General features: G+C 38.0%; 1 protein-coding gene and 1 pseudogene across 7 annotated transcripts in view; one reads left to right on the forward strand and one right to left on the reverse strand.

The window, feature by feature from the left end:
* Positions 1–1,650: 1,650 nt before the first annotated feature.
* The window catches only part of DNAAF4 (dynein axonemal assembly factor 4), a 99,120-nt gene continuing 85,921 nt past the window's right edge, over positions 1,651–14,849 (forward strand). For 6 of the 7 annotated variants that reach the window (XR_014811084.1, XR_014811087.1, XR_014811079.1 and 3 more), the window contains exons 1-3: positions 1,651–1,842; positions 2,205–2,352; positions 6,794–6,927. Coding sequence is in view for 3 of the 7 variants with exons in the window: in XM_021094952.2 (XP_020950611.2) it covers positions 1,720–1,842; positions 2,205–2,352; positions 6,794–6,927 (405 nt within the window). In the remaining 4 variants the exon portion in view is untranslated. The remainder of the gene's footprint in view (positions 1,843–2,204; positions 2,353–6,793; positions 6,928–14,849) is intronic. The other variant, XM_021094959.2, reaches the window with a different exon arrangement.
* LOC146406355 (cysteine-rich protein 1 pseudogene) lies at positions 9,364–9,683 on the reverse strand (annotated as a pseudogene).

Raw genomic sequence — 14,849 nt, forward strand, 5'->3', positions numbered from 1 at the left:
AGTGTAATTGCTTAACAAAGTGATTGCTAATGAATTTTCCGGAAACTCTCAAATAGGATAAAGTATCTTTTTTAAAACAAATTATTTTTCATACACATATATTGCTTGCGGGTTTTTTTTTTTTTTTTTTTTTTTAGGCCACACCAGGGCATATGGAAGTTCCCAGGCTAGGGGTAGAGTAGGAGCTGTAGCTGCTGGCCTTCACCACAGCCGCAGCAACACCAGATCTGGGCTATGTCTGCAAACTACACCATGGTTCATGGCAATGCTGGAAACTTAATCCACTGAGCAAGGCCAGGGATCAAATCCTCAACCTCATAGATACTAGTCAGGTTTGTTACCTCTGAGCCACGATGGGAACTCCCTGCTTGTGTTTTTGAATAGCAGCAGAACCTACACTTTAAAATTTTATCTAAAAGGAAGGCATAAACCCTTTCTTTTGAAGACACAGGGGAGTTTGAAACAAAATGGAAAAGTAGCAATAGAACACAGGAAGGAAAAAGCCAAAAGCAACATGAAAAAGAATCCATAGAACTTATTCTTAGGTTTCTCCACTTAGGAGGACAAGGGAAAAGAAGTCTAATATGGTCCCAGTATTCAAAGTTATGGAACCTTGAGATGATGAACCGCTGACACAGTTGGGTAAAGTGGTGAAGAGTGGCCTGTTAAGGGAGTAAAAGATGATTTTTTTTTTCTCCCAAGTCTTCTGCACCTAAACTTTCCTCAAGGACTTTTTCAGGAGCTTTTAAATTTGTATTAATGACGTCCAAAGATAAAATGCTAAAAAAAAAAAAAAAAATTAAAATTAAAAAAAAAAATCCCCATCTCTAGGTGGAAAATAGTTTGTAGGTGCTTAATTTTCATGTCTTAAAAAAATCAAATTCCAGTAATTTATAAACTACGTCTCCAGAAAGCATCCTAAGGAAAGAACACTGGCATGTGAGTTACGGAATCAGGATCTGAATCACAGTTCTACTATTAATCTATGTGGCAATGGGGTTGAGTGTATGGATATCAGATTCCTTAAATCCTATATGTGGGATGAATACATGATCTTCGAGTTTCCTTCCAGCGCTAAAATTACAAGTCTCCTTACGCAGTCGTAAAACATATCGGTGTAAATTCAACTTATTCTACAGCTGCGTTGCAGTCCAGTATTGGTCAGGTGAGTCATATGGTCGGTTCTCCCAGTCCTCAAACCTAGGAATAAACGCTACCTACAGCTTGTGTTGAGTTTTACAGTTGACAGGATTTGAAAGACCACAACTGTACAGGCAAGCTCCCAGGCCAGAACGTCTATATAAGCAGATTTCCAAAATAGGAATACCAAATAGTGCTAACTTCTGTCTCTATCACAACGAATAAAAGGCCAGCGCTGCAAAGACCATGTGGGTGTCGCACCTGCTTCTCGAGAGTCACGCTTTCCCACATCCCTTTTCTGCATTCTCAGGCGCAAAGTTCTTTTCTTGCTTAAACCGAGGCAGGCCTATTTCTACGCTCAGACTGCAGGCATGGGCTAAGTCCTCAAGAGGTAATAGACCCCCAACTAGGGGGTCAGAAAGTCATCAGAGGCGGCAGCAGGGGCGCGCCCGGAGCACGCTGGGAACGCGGGGCGCCGCAGCCCGGCATGACCCGGAAGAGCTGGCGCGTGGTAACCCCAGCTTCCCTAGCAACCGAGCCAGCAAGAGTACTCCCCAGCCTGTCCCGAAGCCTCCCGGGATGCCTTTGCAGGTTAACGATTACACCTGGCAGCAAACGGAGACTGCGGTCTTCATCTCTGTGCCCCTCCGAGGCGTCAGCGTCAGAGACGCGGACGTGTTCTGCACGGAAAACTATCTGAAGGTAGGAATGCGAGTCATGCCTGCCGGGTGACCGGGGGTGTGGTCCGAAGCGTTTGCGAGGGCGCGGCTGTGGACACGCCTTAGGCTCGGCGTTGCAGATAAGCATCCTAAAACTTTAGTCCTATTAAAAATAAAACAAACCACGGAATCCAATACTCCAATACACCGTATCTGTAGATAAATGTCATCAAATCAGAGATTATTTTATCCAGGACTTCCTCATATGGGTTGGTAATTTTTCGAGACCTGGGGTAAATTAATAGCAGGAATTTAAGAAAATGATTTTGGTCTGTCACTTATTCTTAATGGATGTGTCTTAATTTGTGTAACTAAATTAACTTCCGTTTTCCCCCTCCTGAATAGGTCAACTGTCCTCCATTTTTATTTGAGGTGTTTCTCTATGCTCCCATAGACGATGAGAGCAGTAAAGCCAAGATTGGAAATGATACTATTCTTTTCACCTTACACAAAAAAGAAGCGGCCATGTGGGAGACCCTTTCTCTGTCAGGTGGTAAGTTTGTTATTAAAAAATGTTCAGCTGGTTGCGATTTTTATATTTTATACCATTTAAACATTGTTTTTTGAAATAATATGCTGCGCTTCTAGGGAAAAAAAATAGGCATGTGATCATGATTTAAATGAGTTAGTGCTCTAGCTGCCACTTAAAATAAATAATCCAGGAATTCCCGGGTGGCATAGCAGCGGTTTAAGGATCTGGCTTGGGTTGCTGCTGTGGCTTGGGTTCCATCCCTGGCTGGGGAACTTCTGCATGCTGCCAGAGTGGCAATCAGTTGATCACTGCCAATTCAAGCGCTGCAGGGAACTGGGAATCCTGGAAGAGGGACTGCGAGGTATAGCAAAACACACAAGACTCTTACATTTAGAAAGTGGGGGACCAGGAGGCACTCTGTTCCGAAGAACAAAGATGCCTAGGCTTTAGCCCACATCACTTTTATTAAGGAAGGTGATGAGATTATTACTAATGGGATTAAGGAAGATGACAAGATTAGTGGGCAGGAACTGGCATAGGCAATAATGAGGTTATCTTAGTGATATCAAAGGGGGTATCCTTAGGACTTATTGCAGCTGTCTATAGAATAACATGGTTAATGCACAAGTCCTTTATCTTGTCTTCGAAGGAGACTCTATACTTTAGAAGTCTGCATCCATAGATATTTGCCTTCTGCAGAGTTCAGCTGTTCCATGGTCTCCAACAAATCACCTAAATATTGAATTATTTAAAAATTGAAGACATTAATAATAGCTCTTAAAAGATATGGGCTCCTATCTTTAGGGAATAAAGTTTACCAATATGGCCTTTATTGAGCACTCATTTTGTATTAGGCATTAGTTAATCTGTGAATCCTCACAGCAATCTATCACTTAGGTAACCCCCTACTCTCCCCCCACCAGCTTTTTTTTTAAAAGGTGAGGCTACTAAGGCACAGAAGGGTTCAGTAATTGCCAAAGATAACACAGCTAATAAGTGGCATGCTGGAACTGGAGCCTTACTTAGCACTTTGACTCTAAAGCAGTGTTTATCAATGCTGGCTATATATTTGAATTACCTACAGAAGTTTTACATAACACAGATGTCTGCTGAAGTTCACTCTAGACCAATCAAATCATTTCTGGGAGAAAGACCTAGGTATTGGTAGTCTTAAAAGCGCTTTTTAAGGATAATAATGTACAGTCCAAGTTGAGATCCCCTGTTCTCTGTACTCTTAATCAGTCAGTCCTCTGTTCTTCTGCCAGGATCAGCTTGGTGGGTCAGTAATTGGCCTCTACTGCTTTAGCTCTCTTACCCTCTTTCCTGATCTAGTAGTCATGTTTTCTTGTGTTTTCTATCTATCACCTGAAATCTTGCTTAGGTCTTTGGCATTAAGCCTTAAGTCAGGACTATTGAGAATGGGAAATTGCAGTCATTCTTTATAATAGTATTTTCTTGGTATCTTGCAGTGGAATTTAATTTTTTAGTCCCCAGGACCAGGGAGAACTTTTCCCTAAAATCTGGGATTCAGCTCAGAAAATACAGTTAAGTAGGTTGCCATAGCCAGGTTACTTGAGTTCCTTATTGAGTCCTAGACTAGCTGAGGAGTTTTTAAAAACCAGATTCCTGTGCTCCTATTCCTGCCTGCCTTTTTGACTTGTTAAGTCAGAGATGGGAATATGCCATGAAACACACCTAGGGTGTTTTGACTTACCTAAGACTAAATGTAAACACTTTCAGTTTTTTCAGCTGCTGTTGATAATCGTAATTAGATGGGACCAGCGCCATTTTCTATTATGATGGCTTATTTTAAAATAAACAGATTGGGGGTTGGGAACTGCCCAGGTGATTCTGATGACTGGCCAGGTTTGAGAACCACTGACTTAAACGTTTTTGTGTTTGAATCTTTCCTATTGGTCAACAGATTTCCCCAGGTAACGTTTTGTCCACCAGCTTTTTAGGATATAAAGAAAGATCAGTAAGCCTGTTACTGTCCCCTGTTTCTGACATGAAACACTTTCTTCTATGTCAAATCCCTTTCTTAACCTGGTTGGCCACCTTCTCCAGGAATGGGAAGGGAATTTTCTTTTCTAATCATGACCTTTTTCTCTGATTTACACATCTCTTTTCATTGCACTGCTGCTTAATTCTTCTCTTTCATGATTATATGGTCAGCCATGCCAGATTTTAACCATTTAAACCAAGGTTTGGCAGGCTTTTTCTGTAGAGGACTAGGTAACATATTGGATTTTGTGAGCCATGTGGTCTCTATCACAATTACTCAGTTCTGTCATTGTAACGCAAAAGCAGGAAAAGACAATATGTATTTATTGTCTGTGAAATTTCAATTTATTCCAATTTTTGTAAGTCATAAAATATTACTATCTTTTGATTTTTTTCAACTCTTTAAACTGTAAAAATTATCCTTAGCCTGTGTGTTGTAGGAAAACAAGTAACAGGTTGGGTATGACTGTAATTTGCCAGTTAGATTAGTCAAAACAATCTTAAAATTAACCCATATAATGAGTAATGAATATTGATTTTTACTTCAGAAACCAAGTTTGAGATTCTTTTAGAACTCGCAATTCAGTCAAAACGTTTAACAATCTTTTTTTTTTTTTATTCCGCAGATAGTGTTGTGGAACTCTATACTCCAAGCCTGCCTCCCTCATTATTCAAAACATCCTTGCTCCGTCTTTTTCCTAAAGTTCTTTGTTGATCCATTTTTCATGTCTTTTAGACGTGGAGCATTTCATTTGGAAATCTGATGTTTTTTAAGTTATTTATGCCTCTGAAGCTGGTCCAACTTTCTGCCACCCTGTTACTAAACAGGAGAACGTTGGGAAGAGGCTTCAGACCTAATTCCTAAACAAGATCTTGGATGGGTAAAAATTCCTTAGTCTTCACTTACTTTTTTACTGAAATGTAATATGCCTTTCAGTTATGAATGTAAGCCACAGACGACAATAGTATCAATAAAAATAAAAAAAATGTTCATATCACAGGTACTGCTATCTTTTATATGTACTACTTTGAAACTATAGTATTTATTAGACATTCTGCTGTATGTTATTTAATGTGTTAATAAAGAAGCAAATATCTAGGAGTTCCCGTTGTGGCCCAGTGGAAACAAATCCAACTAGTATCCATGAGGATGAGGGTTTGATCCCTGGCCGGCTCAGTGGGTTAAGGATCCGGCATTGCCGTGAGCTGTGGTGTAGGTTGCAGTCATGACTTGGATCCGGCATTGCTGTGGCTATAGTGTAGGCCAGCGGCTACAGCTGCAACTCGATCCCTAGCCTGGGAATTTCCATATGACATGAGTGCAGCCCTAAAAAGTAAAAAAAAAAAAAAAAAAGGCAGCAGCAAATATATATATCACATATTTATTTTTGAATATTTTGTTTTAACATAATTGGTTTTCTTTGTGTATTTTTCCATACATTTTAAAACAACGTGAATGGGTGTATAAGGCTTTTCTATTCATCCCTCCACTCCTGCCGCTTTTTTCTGTCCCCTACTCCACCCTTTCCTCCTAAGTTTCCTCTCCCTTCTTTTTTCTCCCCCCTAAAATTCTAGATCATTTCCCTATCCTTCTTCCCTTAAGATAATTTACCCCCAATGGGTCACAGCCTGCAGTTTCTAAAACACTGAGTCACTGAATACAAATCTTTGTGAATGGTAAAATTCTATATATAACATGTCATGTTATTGTGTAATTTTTCCTAAGGCTGGATATACTCTTCATATGTATAACTCACCATTTGTATTTTTGAGAGTGATTGACAGGGTCACATGGTCTCCACCCATCTTCTCTTCTAGGAGACACCATAGTGGTCCTGTTTAAAAGCAAAGAGCCCTGGAGTTCCCGTTGTGGCTCAGTGGTTAATGAATCCGACTAGGAACCATGAGGTTGCGGGTTTGATGCTTGGCCTTGCTCAGTGGATTAAGCTCCTATTAGATCCCTAACCTGGGAACCTCCATATGCCATGGGAGCGGCCCTAGAAAAGGCAAAAAGACAAAAAATAAAAAATAAATAAAAGCAAAGAGCCCTAGTTTCTCAACAGAGATGGAGGAGGATAATCTGTTCTCTCCCTTGCTCCCCTGCATCTTGCCCCTCCCCCACTATCCTTTCATTCCTTCTTGTGTCCCTCTTCTCCTTCTCTCCCTCCTCTTTCCCCATCCTCAGTCTCTCACTTATTTTCCCCTCCATTGTTCTTTTTCTCTCATTCATATCCTGTCTCTGTCTTCTGTCTCTTGTAGTGCACAAAGGCTTGCATTCTTTACTAATTCTTTACTATTACAGTTTTAAGAGTTACTTGGTTACTTTTTAATAGTAGCTTCTTGACCACTTTGGTATCGATAACTGTTTTTGCTTTTCCCAGATCAGTATGTAAGCAGTTTCTCCTACATAAAACAAATTCATCAAGATCTTAATTTAGTGATATTCCTTATGTTTTAGTTGATAAAGAAATGATGCAGAGAATAAGGGAGAAATCTATCCTACAAGCACAAGAAAAAGCAAAAGAAGCAGTGGAAGCAAAAGTTGCAGCAAGGAGGGAAGATCAAAAATACACACTAAACGTCATGATGAAGGTAAGTTGCAGATTGATAGGAGAGCCCTTTAATTAAAGAGATAGTAGTAAACTATTCAGTGATCATTTATTCTAACTACTGTGTTTCCTCACCTTTTTGTTCATACTTTGGTTATAGGACTTACTCTGTTATGTAGGCTGTCCAACCGATGTGTATTTCTGAAAACCTGTATGCAAGTTGAGAGTATGAGGATTGAGCAATAGGTTTACTTTTTCCAGGGAAAATGTTCTACCTCTAGGGGAATAAAAAAAGTATAATGTTGGAGTTCCTGTTGTGGCTCAGTGGTTAAAAAATCCGACTAGGAACCATGAGGTTGTGGGTTCGATCCCTTGGCCTTGCTCAGTGGGTTAAGGATCCAGCGTTGCCATGAGCTGTAGTGTTGGTCGCAGAAGTGGCTCAGATCCTGAGTTGCTGTGGCTCTGCGTAGGCCAGTGGCTACAGCTGTGATTAGACCCCTAGCCTGGGAACCTCCATATGCTGTGGGAGCAGCCCTCAAAAGGCAAAAAGACAAAAAATAAAAAAATAAAATTAAAAAGTATAATGTTTTATGGTGTTTTTTACTTCTTTTTTTGATCTTGGGATTAATGGACATGATTATTTAAAACAAACAAAAGCATAGATTAAACACTAAATACTGACAAATTAATATCTTTTAAACTGTTGAAGTTTCCAAGTTAAAGCTTTAATCAACAGTATATTTCTTGAGATATAATTTACATGCCATACAGTTTACCCAGTTAAAACTTACAATTCATTGTGTTTTAGTATATATACATTCTTTTTTTTGTCTCTTGTCCTTTCAGGGCCACACCCGTGGCATATGGAGGTTCCCAGGCTAGGGGTCCAGTCAGAGCTACAGCTGCCGGCCTACACCACAGCCAAAGCAATGCCAGATCCGAGCCACGTCTGTGACCCATGCCACAGCTCATGGCAACACCGGATCCTTAATCCACTGATCGAGGCCAGGGATTGAACCTGCAAACTCATGGTTCCTAATCGGATCCATTGCTGCTTCGCCACTACAGGAACTCCTACAAATAATTTCTTATCTCAAATTCTGATTTTGACATTTCGAAATGATTAAGGAATCTATAATAAGTGTCTCATCAAGGGCTCTATGGACCCATGACTGTTCTTTTGCATTTGGATCACTGGTATTGCTTTTATAATAAAAAATTCATCATTCCAAAGATTTTCTCTGCTTTTTATTACTTTTACATATAGCCAATAGTTGTGTACTTTGTTTTTTACTTAATAATTGAACACATGGCCAGCCGTCCAAAGATGTCTACTTTCATTAAACTTGAGGAGTTCCACCTTTTCTCGACCGTATTATCACTGCTATCAGACTTTTGATTTTATCATTTTTCTGAATTTTATAAAATAAAAGGAAAATAATATAAAATTTTTGACAGATAAATATGTACTAAACTAATAAAATAGATATAAAAACTAATAAACTAATAAACTAGATTATTAATGCACACATTGCTGTATTAGTAAATATAACAAAACTGAAAAATAATTGGCAGGTAGTACCACCATGCTATAACTTGAAGTTATTAATCTACTGATATATGAGACCACGACTTTGGTATTTGGAAAGGTGACTTATGGGCATTAATGTGTAAAATATGAAGCTATAGATTAAACTGGAGTGATAGAACCTATGGAAGTCTGTACCCTATACTACAAACTATTCATTTTGTCTGTCTCTTTCCCTGAATAGTGTTGAGACTATGTTTCCTTTCATCCTTATCATAGCCAAGTAAATAGTAGGCATTCAGATATTTGAATGAATTAATGTGAACGCATTGTTCTAGTACCCTGTTAACTGTAGTGAACTTTTATTTTGGTGGATAGGTGAAGCTATTTTTACTCTGTCCAATATTAGACACCATTCACAAAAAGAACTTTGATGGTCCAGTAAGTGCAATGAAGATATATAGCAACAAAAGGCAACATGTTATTAGCTCAAACTGTAAATTAGCTTAAAACTTGAATTACTATGTCTCATATAGCCAAGCCCAGATTAGGGGTTGGAGAAATACACTGCACATTTTCTGGGAAAGAATGATTAAGTCACACTGCAGAGGGGCATGCATCTAGTTATGGGAGGAACTTGTGGCTATTTTACAATTCACCTTCCTCAATTTTAATTGAAAAGATTAGGTTTAAATAATAAAGAGAATTTAACTCATCTAGCAGGAAAAGTTCAGAGAAAGAGCAGTGATAAGATTCAGTTAAATCCAGGTTCTGACTTCATTTCTCTGCAGCATCCTTTGCATTGCCTTTTCTTATATGTCAGCTTCATCTTTAGACTGTTAGAGAGAAGATCCACATCTACATGAGCAGGAGCCAAGGCTATTCTGCTGGTTCCTTCCGCCCCCATTCCCACCACCCCCCAGCGTTCTGTTATTGAGGGCACCATGTCTACAGGTGCCTGTGGAGAAGGCCTGCCATCAGCCTAGACAGGCAGTGGCCTGGTGGGCAGCCAGGGATGAGGTCTCCAAAACCTGGGTTTACTTGAGGGTGTGACTCTCAGCTCCACCATGTCCAAAGCATTTAGGTCTGAACATGGCAGCATAGCAGGGGTGGTTGCAGTAGGCCTTGCCCTTATGCTCAGCATGGCCCCCTGAGGTCGGTGTCTTTCCACATTTCTCACACTTCAGGCAAGGCCAGTGCCAGTCCTTCCCCAGGGAGGTCACCCACGCAGCAAAGTACATCTCCTTGTTGCACTTGGGGCACTTGGGCATGATGGCACTGGTCCAGGATGGGTGGCGGGGTGGGAACAGATGAGCACCACTGGCTCCATTTTAAGCGCCATAAAACAATTGCTTTAGGTATTGTAGAATGATATTTCAAATGGAAATCAGTTTTACACATGTTCAGAGAAACCTTAACTTCAAATCTGTTGCTTCAAACTTGGTTTACTGTATCAGCTTCCCAGTATCTTTGCTGTAGATCTATCATTCTTTCATTTAGCAAACATTTATTGAATAATATGGTGAGAGAGAGCTGAACAAGTCAATCTTTGCTTTATATTTACTCATAGAGAGGGTGATGGAGAAGAAAAAAAAGTAAAAATTACACCGTAGTATGCATAAGAGGTCATGGGTGGATAAAGAGAAAACACTGACCAAAGATTGGTATCTCAATCTCAGAAGATGGTCAGGAAATATGAGGCAGTCTTATTTGTGTTTAATACTGAAGAATGAGTCACAGTTACCTGGGAATAAATGGGAAAATGATATTTCAGTCAGCTTTGACAAGTGCCTAACAGAATATGGCACAGTGAGAGAACATTTGCTTGGTCAGAAATAAAATCCTGCTGTTTTGAAAAATCTCCAGAAGATAATAGGGAACCCTTTAGGAATTTTCAGCAAGAATACCAAGTTAATTGGCTTTGTATTTTGGAAAGCTCATTCTGGCTAATGAGTTTGAAGAGGTTGTAGGGTGAAGGCAGAGCTTTTGTATTCTTTGGATGAAATGATTTTGGACATATTTCTATGTAGAAGAAAGAAACCAGTAAAGAGGGAGGATTGGTGATGAAGCAGTTGTCTTGGGGTGGGATAAAATTTGGAACAGGTGAAAAATTAAATTTTAGGCAATAGGGGGTGTTATTCTCTTTCGATACCAGAGGGCAGAAATAAGGAATAACTAGGGATTTGGATAATTCTTAGGCACAGATAGTTAAAGTCATCGTTTGTTTTCCTGGTGAAGGAGGCCAGGTCATCTATCCAGAGCATGAGAAATTGAGTTGGAATTGTGGGGGTTTGAGATGATTAATGCAAGCTTGGAATATTGACACCAGACCAATTTGAAATACACTTTTCCTTTTTTATTTTGGACTGCTGTTTCCTACTTTCATATCTTCCTTGTGATTTTTCTTTTTATATTTTGTATTTTTTGTTTTTATTTTGTTTTCTACCTCGGGGGGACCGCTTTACTCACTTATTTTTAACCTACATAGGTCAAATTTGAAGTGCTTTGTTCTGTTATTGTTTTCCTAAAAATTAGAACCCAGAAACTTTAAACTGTGAACTGGCTTTGACTGATGAGATGCAACTCATGCAGATGAGGTATGTGTTGCTTTCTGGAATTGTCTAGGTTATACTGTAGAGCCTTCAGAAAGTCCTTATCTGTGAAGCCTCATGCCCTTTTTATTAGAGGCATGTATAACTGAGATACAGAAAGACCACAAGAATGGCTGTAAACTTCCCTCTTTGAGCTGCTTTTGCTGAATGCCATAGATTTCAGATCATTGTTTTGCCTATAGGTACTTTTTTATTTCTTCTTTGATATCTTCCATGACCCATTGGTGGCTTAGTAGTGTATTATTTAGCCTCCACCTATTTGTATTTCTTGCAGTTTATTTCTTACAGTTAATTTCTAGCCTCATGGTGTGATCAGAAAAAATACTTGGTATTGTTTCAGTCTTCTTAAATTTATTCAGACCTGTTTTGTGATCTAGCATGTGATCTATCCTAGAAAATGTTCCATGTGCTCTTGAAAAGAATGTTGTTGGATGAAATGTTCTCTATATATCTAGTAAGTCCATCTGATCTAATGTGCTATTTATTTTTTAAATTTTTTATGGTGCCATATGTGGCATATGGAAGTTCCCTGGCCAGAGGTTGAATCTGAGCCACATCTGCAACCTACACCACAGCTTGTGGTAATGCTGGATCCTTAACCCACCAAACAAGGCCAGGGATCGAACCTGCCTCTCTTGGACACTATGTTGAATTCTCAACCTGCTGAACCACAATGGAAACTCCTAATGTGTTATTTAAATCAGTGTTTCCTTATTGATTTTTTATCTGAATGATTTATCCATTGATTTAAGTGGAGTGTTGAAGTCTGTTACTATTACTATGTTAATGTCAATTTTTCTCTTTATATTTGTTCTTATTTGTTTTCTATATTTAGGTTCTCCTCTGTTGGGTGTATATATATTTACAGGGATTATTATATCATCTTGTTGGATTGATCATCAATATGTAATGTCCTTCATCTCATTATAGTCTTTTTAAAATTTTGTCTAATATAAGTATTAGTACCCAGCTTTATTTCCATTTCCATTTGCATGAAATAACTTTTTTCATCCCGTAACTTTCAGTATGTGTGTGTCTTTAGATCTAAAGGGAGTATCTCATTGGCAGCATAGAGATGGGTCTTGTTTTTGTGTATATTCAGCCACTCTGTCTTTAGATTGAACCATTTAGTTTATTTACATTTAATTACTGATAAGTATGTACTTACTACCATTTTCTTTTAGTTGTTGTTCTTTTAGTTCTTTTTTTCCCCTATATTCTTTCGCTCTTGTGATTTGTGTCTGTCTTTAGTGTCATAGTTGAATTCCTTTCTCTTTTTTGTGTGCATATCTATTAAAGATTTTCAGTTTGTGATTACCAAGAGGTTATATGTAATAACCTATATAGCTGATTGTTTGAAGTTCATGATCTCTTAGGTTCGAATGCATTCTAATAACCTTGCATTTTTATGCTCCCTCTCTCCATATTTAATTTATTGACATTATATTTTACATCATTTTGTTTTGTATATACCATGACCACTTATTGAGGATATCAATAATTTTACTTCTTTGGCCTTTTAACCTTCCTACTAGCATTATACTACCTTTACTGTGTGTTTGCCTTTATGATTGTGTTTTTTCTTTCATAATTTTCATATTTCTAGTTATGGTCTTTTTTTGCTTAGAAAAATCCTTTTAATGTTTCTCGTAAAACTGGATTAGTGGTATTGAACTCTTAACTTTTGCTTGTCTGTAAAACTCTTTATCTTTCTTTCAAGTTTGAAAAGCAGCCTTGCCAGGTGTTCTTGGGTATAGGTTTTTTGTTTTTTTTTTTTTTTTCCTTTCATCACTTTAAATGTATTATGCCACTCCCTTCCAGCCTGCAAAGTTTCTGCTGAAAAGTCATCTGATAATCTTATGGGAGTTCCCTTGTATATAATTAGATGTTTTTCCTGTGATGCCTTTAAATTTTATCTTTTTTTTTTGTCATTTAATTGCAGTGTGTCTTGGTATGGACCTCTTTGGGTTGATGTTATTTGGAACTCTGTGATGCTGAGACCTAGATACCTATTTCCTTTCTCAAAAGTGAGAAATTTTTAGCTATTATCACTTCACATAAGTTCTCTTCTCCCTTATCTCTTTCTTCTCCCCTTCTCTCTCTTTCTGTAGGAACCCCCCATAATGCAATTGTTTGTATACTTGATGTTGTTCTAGCTGTCCTTTCAACTGTCATTTAAACATTTTTTTTTTCTTTTTTCTGTTCAGCTTGGGTAATTTCCACTACTCTGTCTTCCAAATCACTGATCTGTTCCTCTATATCATCTAATCTACTGTTAGTTTTTTTAGTGTTTTTTTTTTTTTCAAGTATAGTGCTTTTATTATACTTAGGTTTTTTACTGTACTTAGGTTTTTTATTGTACTTAGGTTTACTGAAGGTCAGTGAACAGGACAACTTGGAATGGGGCAAAAGATTCTGAATGAACACTTAGGGAATAATTATGTTTTATTATTTTTAATTTTTTATTATGATTGATTTACAATGTTCTGTCAATTTGTGCTGTTCAGCAAAGTGACCTAGTCATACATACTTTTTCTCACATTATCCTCCATCATGTTCCATTAGAAGTGATTAGATATATAGTTCTCTGTGGTATAGAGCAGGATCTCATTGCTTGTCCACTCCAAATGCAAGAGTTTTCATCTACTAACACCAGACTCCCAATCCATCCTACATGTCCATGATCTTTTCTGTTTTGTAGATAGATCATTTGTGCCATATTATAGTCTCCACATATAAGGGATATCATATGGTGTCTTTCTTTTTCTGATTTACTTCACTTAGTATGAGAGTCTCTAGTTCCATCTGTATTGCTACACATGGCATTGTTTCATCCTTTTTTACAGCTGAATAGTATTCCATTGTGTATATCTACCATATCAGGAATGGATCATTTAGGTTGATCATCAATGGGCTTTTAGGTTGTTTCCATGTCTTGCTCTTGTGAATAGTGCTGCAATGAGCATATGGGTGCATGTATCTTTTCCACTGAAGTTTTTATCTGGGTATATGCCCAGGAGTGGGATTACTAGGTCATATGGTAGTTCTATATTTAGTTTTTTGAGGTATTTCCTTACTGTTTTCCATAGTGGTTGTACCAATTTACATTCCCACCAACAGTGTAGAAGGGTTCCCTTTTCTCCACATCCTTTCCAGCATTTGTTATTTCTTGACTTGTTAATGATGGCTACTCTAACTGATGTGAGGTGGTACCTCATTGTAATTTAGATTTGCATTTCTTTAATAATTAGTGATGTTGAGTATTTCTTCATGTGCCTGTTGGTCATCTGTATGTCTTTTTTGGTTAAATGTCTATTTAGGTCTTTTGCCTATTTTTCAATTAGGTTGTTTGTTTTTTTGTTGTTGAATTGTATGAGTTGTTGTATATTGTGGAGATTAAACCTTTGTCAATTGAGTCATTTGCAAAAATTTTCTTCCATTCTGTGGCTTGTCTTTTTGTTTTTTTAATGGTTTCCTTTGCTGTGGAGAAGCTTTTGAGTTTAACTATGTCCCATTGATTTATTTGTGTCTTTATTGTGTCTTTATTCTAGGAGGTGGATCAAACAAGATGTTACTGTGATTTATGTCAAAGAGCATTCTGCCTATATTTTCCTCTAGGAGTTTTATAAGTGTCTGGTCTTACACTTAGGTCTTTAATCCATGGTGAGTTTGTTTTGTGTATGGTGTTAGACAGTGTTCTAATTTCATTTTCTTTCATGAAGTTGTCCAGTTTCCCTAGCACCATTTATTGAAGAGACAGTCTTTCTGCCACTTTCTTGCCTCCTTTGTCATAGATTAGTTGACCATAGGTGTTTGGGTTTATTT

Source organism: Sus scrofa, chromosome 1, assembly GCF_054392235.1.
Source record: "Sus scrofa isolate SSC_HxYL_T2T_F1_AM1 chromosome 1, Sscrofa_HxYL_maternal_Yorkshire_Landrace_v2.0, whole genome shotgun sequence".
Lineage (NCBI taxonomy): Eukaryota > Metazoa > Chordata > Mammalia > Artiodactyla > Suidae > Sus > Sus scrofa.